At 27.5% G+C, this 11,374-nt stretch overlaps 1 protein-coding gene across 1 annotated transcript in view; it reads right to left on the reverse strand.

The window, feature by feature from the left end:
- Positions 1-8,763, reverse strand: part of LOC111032676 (nuclear migration protein nudC) — a 30,506-nt gene extending 21,743 nt beyond the window's left edge. The window contains exons 1-4 of the mRNA XM_022313093.1: positions 8,476-8,763; positions 6,403-6,483; positions 6,132-6,323; positions 102-275 (exon numbers count right to left, since the gene is read on the reverse strand). Coding sequence (XP_022168785.1) covers positions 102-275; positions 6,132-6,323; positions 6,403-6,483; positions 8,476-8,553 — 525 coding nt within the window. The 5' untranslated portion in view covers positions 8,554-8,763. The remainder of the gene's footprint in view (positions 1-101; positions 276-6,131; positions 6,324-6,402; positions 6,484-8,475) is intronic.
- Positions 8,764-11,374: the final 2,611 nt, after the last annotated feature.

Raw genomic sequence — 11,374 nt, forward strand, 5'->3', positions numbered from 1 at the left:
TTTTATAGACATGACTTAGTCTATATTCTTATTATTTTAATATACAAAAAAAGAATTTGCTTGCAAAACGTGTTAATTAAAAAAATCACAAATAAACTTACTTCAATATCAGATAATGTTTGAGTCCATCTATAATTAGGTAAATCACAACCATTGCCTGCATTTGGTTTCAATTTGCCTTTTTCTTTGGGATCATCTTCATCTTCTTCAATTGGTTGTGATAATTCATTTGTTTCACCAGAATTTTTTGAATCTTCAGCTTTTAAGTTTTTTTTCTAAAACGAATAATTAAAAATATTATGTAAAATACAAGATTAAAAAGACACATTAGATATTTGCAAATTGTTTATAGGAACATTGATAGAATCTTCAATTGTTATAATTTAACTGAAATAGATTGCATAGGTTCTTTACACTTTTTTAAAGTGTTGTTAGGATATGAATGAATTTTAAGCTCATTACAAAAACACATTGTCTAATTTATTGGACACGTAATTAAAAAAAACCATAATTCAGTGAGAAAGTATGTAACAAAATTTATTTTGTTTTGTAACCTAAAATAATGTTAACAAAGTTTAAATAAATTCAACCACGCCTCGTGTCAATTCAAGGGCCGAGATAGGCAAAATCAGGGATCTACCTGACCCGTTTAGCTCATTAGCATTACCTAAGAGTTAAATACCTAATATCTACTTGATATTTGGTTTTCAGGAAAAAAATTATTTTTTTAGAAATAATGACAGTCTCAAACACTCAAAAAATATACTAAATATCCGTTACAGCATTATTATAAAATATAATTTGAGGATAATGCAATTTAATCTGTTTCCAAAAATCGAGACATAATTGATAACATTGAAGATGGTTCTTTACAATATAAATTTTCAATTCCATAGCAATAAGCAGCTCGTCTAAGACTTTTGTTGTTTTGGAAGTTACATTTCACCATGTCGATATAATCATGTAAGTACTAAGAAAATATAAGAAATTTTTAAATGTTTTACAAAATAGGTACGAAACAAAAAAAGTTATGGCTAAAGACAGTACATACGACACTAATAGCTATAAAGAAAGAATATATATTATGCATTTAATTCACAAAATTGCAACTTGTGTAAATATTATTATTATAAATTAAACATTTATAAGTTATAACATTAAGATTTTTGTTATCTTTGGTTCACTTCACGATAATTAAAATACTTAAAAATAGGTTACCATTTTTACTGTTCAGTAAACAATAAGTCACAGCAATTGTTATTTATACTCAAATCAAAACTTTAATAAAGTATATATAAGTTTTGTCAGACTGAAATACATATTTTATTTTTTATTTATTTAAGCTTCGACAACTGAGGCCATTAGCTGTAGGTTGTGGTACTGTAAGGTTTTGGAACTGTAGGGTTACGGAACACGTGTGTGTTTGTTTGGCAGAATTTCTAGCGGGCACCCATAGGTTTCTGCCATGCCCGGTTGGGGGATGGCGGCCTCTCTTTCCGGACACCGTGACTGCTTGGAGAGAAGTGCTGCCCGTGACCGAGGTTTGAACCGGTGACGGTGCGCGTTGCAACTGACGCGTTATCCACTCGGTCACTTCGTCCCCACATATTTTATTATTAAAATGTAAAACAATACATTTTTTTATTTGAATGATTATGAAATTTGACATGCAGCAGCAAAATACTGGTTTTCAAAATTTGAAAATGTTTAATCTTAACTGAAAGCTTTACTAGGTAATAATTACATACTTCCAGATTGTCATAAAAAAAATCAGTGTATCAATCGAAATTGATTAAAGCATATGATTTGTATTTTGATAGGTAACTTATGGTATTATTCTTAGAAGTTGAAAAACATAATTTGCTCTAACTTGGTAGATTTTTGTTCAATTTTAAAATATTTTTTTAAACTTTTAAAAAAAAATATGATCAACAAAATGGTTATTTAAAAAAAAAACTTAATTGTATACAAAAAATGTTTAGTTGTTTTTGAATTTTAAATAAAAAAAATTGAATCTTATACTCATACACACATGCGATTTTCACTAGGAGGGGCTTTTTATATTTAAATGTAACAAAGTAGTGGGTAGTTCTGATGCCCTGTTCAAATGCCTCTAAAATATATTACTCTGTGAAATATAATATAACATAATATATCTACTTATTACTAAAATGAAAAATATGTTTACAAATTACAACATTTAGATATTTATTTATATATTATGATTGATGGTAATTATATCAGTCTATTCAAGACTGCAAATGTATAAAAAAAAGTATTATATTATCGAGTATCGACTAAAGTCTATGTAAATTGAAATGTTATCACTTGTAATACCTATGTATTGTAATTACTAATTTGTAATACTATTATATTCTGTAGGTAGATCCAATATCTACTATGAAAGACACACAAATAATCAATCGTTGTTTATACATTTTAGAAAATAATTTCTTCAAATAATGTTGATTGAATTATTTACATTAAATAACTCATGTAGGATTAATACTTCAATTATAATACACATTTTTGGAGGAGCTAATTTTAATTGGAAGGGCTAAGCCTTCTAAGTCCCCTTCCCCAAATTGCTATTCAATTGATTAAATTACAATAACGGAATCAAACATATAGAAGCTACCACTAAATCATAAATATATCACTTCCTGAAACATTTAAGAATGTAATGATTAGTATAAAATATGTTACTTTGAATGTCCACAATTGGTAAGTGCTGACAGTTATTGGTTAATATTGTCTTAAACCAAAGACCAAAATGGCAAAGTCATTGGTGAATGTTGGCATATTGGTTGAATTTGTACAGTTTGTAAATATTCACTAGTGAATGTCAACATTTATACAATACAATATTGGTGAATGTTGGTAATGCCAATATTATTTAATCTGATCTAATCATAATATTATCATTCTAGTGTCTATACAGTAAAGGTATTCTACAAGTAAATAATTTCGATAAAAAGTTGTATTACCTTACCCTGTGCTATAACAACAGTTTTTTTTATAAAAATTTTAATAATTTAGTATCTAAAAAGATACATGACAATTTTTTTTTCTGTAGGCTGAAAAATATAAACTTTTACTTAGTGAAGTGAATATTTTGAAAGATAAATAATCTAATTAACAGCATAATGGCTATAAACGATTAAGCGATACAATGATTTTAATATAATGAGGAGTACTAAATGTATAGTTCTTTTAAAACCAGGAGAAACAAATATAATATATTATGTAAAAGATGAAGACATATTTGATATTATTCAACAAACACCTTTAAACTAGACACGGAGGACGTACTCAGATGATTAAAGAATTGCAATGCAAGTACAAAAATATTACATATGAAATTGTTATGCTGTATTTGAGTTTATGCATTCAATGTCAAATAAAACAAAAAAGCCCCCAGAAAAGGCATTGTTGTGAAGCCTTTAATAAGTTCAGAGTTAAGTTCCCGATGTCAAATAGATCTTGTTGATATGCAAACAAGTAAAGATGGGGAATACAAACTTATTTTGAATTATCAAGAACATTTGACAACATTTATACAACTATGGCCATTAAAATCTAAAACTGTGGAAGAGGTTGCCCATAATTTGTTTCATATATTATTAACTTTTGGAACACCAAATATTTTGTATTCTGATAACAGTAGGGAATTTGTGAATAAAATAATCACAGAGCTGTGTTTAATGTGCGATGGTGTGAAAATAGTACATGAAAAGTCACACTATATTCAAACACAAGGTACCATAGAGAGAGCGAATCAAGGTATTCAGAACCAACTAAGAGCATGAATGTACGATAATAATACTAATAAATGGGAGAATGGTCTACATTTTGTTCAATTTACAAAAAATACAGCATACCAAAGGGTATAAAACACAATCCATTTGAGCTATGTTTGGTACAAAAACCCAAAATGGATCTTTTTTGTTTTCTTTTTTTTTGAGATAAACTACATCAACTTGAATCATAAGGGTATTTTGAAAATGTAATCAAATGTATGAGTATTATAAAAATTATAATATTAAGTTTGAAGACGAACAACCTGAAAATAGTAATACAAGTATTAAGTATAAAAAAAATCATTAAAAATAAATAAATAAATGGTTAGAAGTATTTGAAAATGATTAATAGATTCTGAAAACGTTGATTAAGATAGTGATATGTCGAGTGATGGCGAACAACGGGAAAAAAAGATATTGAGTGTGTATGAACTATTAATAAATAAACAGATAAACCAAACTTAATTTACTCAATTCACACAATGTGTAGATAAATCAATTTACAGAAGAAAAGAAAAAATAATTTTGAATAGAGAAGAAGCAATCACAAATCTTCAAGTACAAGCCATAAAAACGTTGCAAACTTCAAAACAAAAGTTCCTTCTGGCTAATGTAGGCAAACTATCATATTTGAGTCCCAGATGATGATCGTTATAAAATGGATCCCCGAAATATTTTAGCTGTAGTATTAGATGTAGTAGAAACTGATTTTTATATATTAGATACCATAAATGGTATTATAAATCAATAATACACCAGAAACCAGTTTTCAGTATATAAAGAAGATTAAATATCAATCATTGATGTACAAATGAATCAACAGATTTCTTTAAAGCAAGCTTCTGCATCAAAATCATCGAAATGTCATGATAATTTGTCATGTTGCAATAAGTAAAATAATTTTCCCCATTTTTTAAAATAATTATTTTTGTATGGCAAAATAATCATAACTTGAATAAATAATTCAAGTATAATACTGTTTAATAATTATTATTATTCTGTTTCTATTTTATATTATGCACTATAGCACTATACTATAATATTACGTGTAATTATGTACCTATGTCAACATTAACCAAAGCCATGTAGAATGTCAACATTGAAATAATCCTGATGTAAATATCAACATCCACTACATGCCTATATTATTTAAATTTTTCAACATTCACCAATTTAGAAGGTGTATGTCACTAGGCGATTGTCAGTACTCACCAATTGCGGACATTCACAGTAATACATATACATATTTTTAAATTTTTAAACAATGAATATGAATGTATTTGATTCTATTTTTTTTTTTTTTTTTAATAATAATAAAATAGAATAACTTATTATACCTAATTAAGGATATAAATTACAGACTTTTTTTTTCACAAAACAAATTGACTAGAAACAAGAACCAACGAATCATATTATAGAAGTCTCATACAGGAGAAAAACAGCAAGTATATATAAAGCACTACTTATATTAATCAAATAAATGAAATGAAGGTTAGGTTAGGTCTATGTGTTTGTGTTTTATTTAAAAAATAAAAAAATGCAAAATGTTTGATCACAAAACAACAGAATTGGAAAATATATAATCATAAAAGTGGGATGATGGATCTTGAGTTAACTATATAACAGATTGTAACATATTGTAAATATATTATTTTCAGATTACTAGTTTTATCAGTACTACATTGTACAAAAAGTACAATCTGTTTAATGACAGATTTTACATATAATACTCGTTGACCACAAATTAGTGACATGTGCATGCCATTGCTTTTAAAAATTTCCGCGCACTAATAATCACTAAATATGTGAATACAAACGACACATGTTAACACTTATAGAATTGCCTAGATGGGATTCCTTAAAAACAGTCGGTATCAAATCGTATTTCCTAAATTACTAAAAAGTTAACAATTTTCTTTTTATTACACTAAAGTTAATTATAAGAACTACTTAAAACAGCATCTTACAACATTGCAATCTGGTTGACTATTAACCTAATTTATTGTAAATGACAACACAGTAAGCAGTATTTAAAGCCGATCGTTATTTTTGTAAATTTGATTGATTTGATAAATTTGATTTTACTAGGTACCTAGATTTCTGTTGTTTGATAGCATTTAAAAATACAAATGCAGTAGATTCCGCTTAATATGGACATATTGGGACCAAACTCATAAGCCTACAATAAATAATTTGCCCATATAAAATTATGTAAATTAAAACTACGATAATAATACTAATTCTAGTTATTAATTTTGTAAGTAAAAAAAGGATGTACACCGTTAAAAAAAAATGTGATAAATTAAGCATATATTTTTTAACATTTCTTACCAAATCTAACTCTTTTTGGAGTTGCTCAGCTTCTTCATCCGTTAATTCTTTTAGTTTTGGCTTAGTCTCTAATTCTTTCTCTTTTTGTGACTTTTGTAATCTTTTTAATGCTTCCAATTTACGTTTTTCGTCTATTGCACGTTTTTCTTTCAGAGCAATATCACGATGTCTATTAAATACTGACATTAACATCTAAAATATTAACATAGTATACATATAGGTAAGTATATTAATTTTATAATTTTTAATTTAATCTTTTTTAATTATATACTTGTTCAGAAGCTTTTTCATCAGGACTTCCAATAAAGAAATCAGTTTTTCGACCCAGAAAACTGAAAAATGTATCCAAAAGCTAAAACATAATAAAAAAGTTATAGTAGAATAATATAGCGGGCAGTTATAAATAAAACAATGTACCTATACCATAACAGTCAGATAATTTCAAGATTTATCTTATGTAATATCAACAGCAGATTTTTTTTAATATAGGATTATTTTTGATAAAATCAGGATAGTAATAACCAGTACTGGGAAAGTTCACTAAAAAAAATTAATTCTCTCAAGTTCACTGCTTAAAAAAGGAACTCGTTCATGTTAAATTTGAAAAAAACGACTGACAATTGCGCATCATTCATTAAATATAAACCTGAAAGTGTGAATATGCATTCATGAACGATGTTCTTTCTGAACACTGGTAATAACTAGGGATAGGGTTTATACATGTTATGTAATATAATAACATAAAAAGTAAAGTCTAATTTTCGTAAAAATATATCAACTGTTAAGATATGCAATAAAAATATGATAAAATATACAATGAATCTACCTCAGAAATTACCATTTATGTTAGTATTACACTCAAATAAATCCATAGAATCTTCAATAAATTCAATCATTTTAATGTAATTTGAATTTTGATAATACTCCCAGACTGATATGTAACATAATTAATTAACTAAAACCTTTTTAATTTACTTATTATTACTGTAATTAATAATTAATGTTAATATTTGAGACTCTGAAGTGATTAATGAGGTGATTAATGTATTGGTTTAACAATGTTTTTTTTATAATTATTATTTTGTGTCTGAAGACTTTTTACGGTAGAAAAATGTTTCAAACTAACTTAAAGGGTGGTTTTTATTTCAAGTAAATCCAGGAATTCAAATCTAGACTTTGATCAACCATACAAGACAAAATCAGTTAAAAAATCTGTTTGCCAAAGCTCAGAAAAATATATCAAAATGTATATAATGAAGCAATGACATATTCACAAGGTTCTTGGATATTTTGATGGAAAATGTATTGTTTACATAAAATATTAAGTGTATAACCGACAATCTCACACTGAAATTTATTAGAACATTTTTTTTTTTTTATTAGCTTTTAGTTAAAAACTATAATAGCTCGACAGTTATTAGAACAACATATAGGATATATTAAAAATTTTACCATGCAATAGAAATAATATTATAAAAAAAAAAAACTGTAAAAATTCATCATTTTTGTCAATATTTGGTAAAAACGGGTTAAAATGTCAAGTCTATGAGGTTATTTTTTCTGAATTATAAAAAAAAATAAAATAATATTATGATGTACAGAATGTTCCATGAGAAAACATGCTGTGACCCGACCAAAATCGGTTTTTCAGCGCATCACCACATGCCGCCTCATAACATAACTTTACATTTTGTCACACAACTCTGGCCTTAACTTAAAAATAATTCTATTATAATTCTTGACTTGTTTATCATTTTCATTAATAAAAAAAATACACTACTACCTATAGTTTAATATTACTTAGTTATGTGCACCTTTTTAATTATCAACTTTTAATTACAGTAATACCTCCCCTTACAAACACCTATCAGTAGTAGATGTTGTCTTGGAAATCAACAAAAAACGTTTGATAATCTGAAACTTCTAATAGCGGACACCTCTGAATATCAGAAAAAATGTCAGCGACCGAGAGCGTCCGGTATTTAGAGGTTTCACTGTAAATTCAATATGTTACTATGGCAACAACAATACCTATTGAATTAACAATAGAAAAATCAATAATTTACTGTTATAACTAAGTAATGAAATAAAAATATGGATTACAGTATAGAAATTTCATCATCATAACACATGCCTATGAAAAAGAATACTACATCACATAAGTAAAACAAACAAAAATATTTTACTACTTTTTACAAATATTAAATATTATAAAATTTAACAACTTTATTCAATCCACCTATTTATTATTGAAAATATATTCATTTATCTCACACAAAAAACGGGCCAATAAAAAATAAAAAAATTAACTTATCATAAATTTTACAATTTTTTTTTAAATTACTTGTTCTACTCCTTTCTCGTGCTGCTGAGCCAATGCCAGAAGCATTGAATCAAACTTTTCTTCATTCCCATGTGACATGATGCAATATGGATCCAACCAAATTGCTATGAAATATATTATATAAAATTTTAAGTCAACGACTAAAATTTATATTACGGTTAACGACACTACGACAGAAAATTGCAAATCTAACGTGCGCCGTGCGGTTACAAAACAAAATTGGTAAATGGTAAATCACTTATCGTTATCAATTAACATTACAAGTCACGAGGCTTTCGCAGTAGTAGTAGCACCACAGAATAGATAATATCACCACAGAACAATAAACAATATTATAGTGGGGGTGGGAAACAAAATAATATAACGAACCTCCGTAACGTTCCCACGCGAATGTAACGTAATGAACTATCGTGCTGTTTGATGTTCGTAGTAGTTGACTGTCGACGTATTTGGTTTGGTGGGTAAATTTAAATTATTAATTTATATTTGGTGCCTAAAAGGTCTATGATGGTATAAACGTCATACTATAAAGTATAAACATGAAGACTATTTATATTTGTTTTCATAGAAATACAGTCTGATTCCGATACTAATCGGTACACCATTCACATGTGTCTTCTTGATTCGATTTTTGTACCGTATATAATATCGTTGACGCGGCTTTAGATACAGTACAATATAATATATCACATCTAGTCGCAAAGATTTATTTGGGTTTAATTTTAATGGCTTATTATAGATATTATTTATATAAATAAGTGATAACAATGGACAAGTGGATCAACCACAGGCAGAACGTCAACGAATAATATCGGTAATTATTACTTGGTAATTTAATATTTATTGGTTCTGCTGGATCGCGCAGTCGAAACCAAACCCAACCCGAGTGTTTTATTACAAAAACAAACTGCTCACGTCGAGATATTGTTTTGATTCTATTTGCTGTCTAAAATCTAAATGTATGTAATATTTTTTATTTTTTATTCGATGCTTTCTCAGTTTCTTTGCATACTCATACGAGACAATTAATATGTAAAATATTGGATAGATGCCTAATATAATACAATAATTTCAAATTTTTAATACAAACAAATAATTGACGCATTTACTCATTTTGTAAATAAAATTTGATATGAAATGACCGGTCCACCAGGCCATAATTTGGTATAGGCAATCTTTAAAATTCCCATTTTCTGACCGGCCCCCTGGTATAAATTATAAACCACAGAAAACGACTATAGATATCTACGAGCACTTGTCTCTTGTATATGCGTTCGTGAATCGTGGCCACTAATAAGTAATAAGCTACTCGTGTCTAGTCCATTTTATTACCTTAGTGACTTAGTCCGTACAAACTGGCATTCACATAAAAATTAATTATTATAATAAACCTAAGTATTAATACTCTATGGACTATAGATATGCGTCCCCCATCGGGCCCCATACCTCACCAAAGTTTATCGATACGTACCCGACGGTTATCTTTAAAATTCAAAATCACTAAATTTTGTACATATATTATTAAGAGTATTAAATTAAATAATTTATAGTTAATTAATGAGAGTTTGAAGTTCAAATGTTTTCAATATTGGATACTTGATACTATCAGATGTAAACTAATTCAAAAATGAATAACCGTGGATATTTGTAATTTTTACCAAATATTTATTTTATTATTTACTAAATATGATAGATGTTTTTTTAAATATTTTGATTCTTTTTGAGATATTTATAGATATTTTCAATTTTTTTTTTTTTGGTATTTTTCCATAAATATTGACAATAAATGTTCAGTGGCTCAAATAGTTTGACAATTTGATACAAAATTCCTTATAAGTAATTAAAATAGCCCCTCGTAAATATTATAAATAGACATTAAATTATCAATCATGATTTTTTGAAAGCATTTAAAATTTTTATATTTTGACAAAATTCATCAAAATCATGAAAATATGCAATATGGTCTTCCCTATGTACATCACTACAGCCCAAGTTATTTGGTGTGTGAAACTGTGATGTTACTCAGGACTTTAAAATATTGTGATAAAGTTGTCCTGACGGGTAGTGCTGTAATGTCATGTTTTGATTGGTAGTCCTGAAAAGGTTACCGTCGCAACAAACAGAATGAAAAAAAGTCAAATTTGAGTTACATTAATATACAAATGTTTGCAATAATTTTTTTATCTATGTGATTTATTAACAATAACATGTATAAAGGAAATACGAATTGTAAATTTTGATTTTACCAAAATGTTGAGAGTAAAAATATTAACATTTTAAAAGAACAAAATTCCTAAAAATTTCTTATTGTCATTTTAAACTCAAAAACACAATTTTTGGAAAAATCGAGTTTTGAAGTTTTTCGACCATAACTTCCAAATGATGTTTGAGTGACTTTTTTATAATATCATCAAATTAAGCATCCAAAAACACACATTTTGAAAAAAAATTGTTCTAACCACGCCACGATTTCATATATTATAAAGGTTAGTCAACGTCAGGTCAACGCCTTATAGAAATTGGTCTCCAGCACAGATATGTGTATAAAAATGCCTAATATATATTATACTCATAATTTACTCTAGATATTTTTATGTATCTGTGTCTCCGAACTCCAGAGTGATTGTTTAGATAAGCCAAACCAAATGTTGTGGTTCAAAAGGAATTTTAAATGTCTCAGTGTGCACTCACGACCACCAGTCACTTAAATGATTTAAATATACATTTAAGTTTCCCCATTTGACACCCCAATATTGAAAAACATCCAAGGGCTCCTGACATTTGTAGTAGTAGCCTGGTGGGTCAAATCTACAAGGGTTACCTACCTATATGATTTATTTATTAAGATTAAACTGGTTGAGCCCTTTGTTACAATTACAATTACAGTTCATAGGTACAC

This window comes from Myzus persicae, unplaced genomic scaffold (assembly GCF_001856785.1).
Source record: "Myzus persicae strain clone G006 unplaced genomic scaffold, MPER_G0061.0, whole genome shotgun sequence".
In the NCBI taxonomy this organism is placed as follows: domain Eukaryota; kingdom Metazoa; phylum Arthropoda; class Insecta; order Hemiptera; family Aphididae; genus Myzus; species Myzus persicae.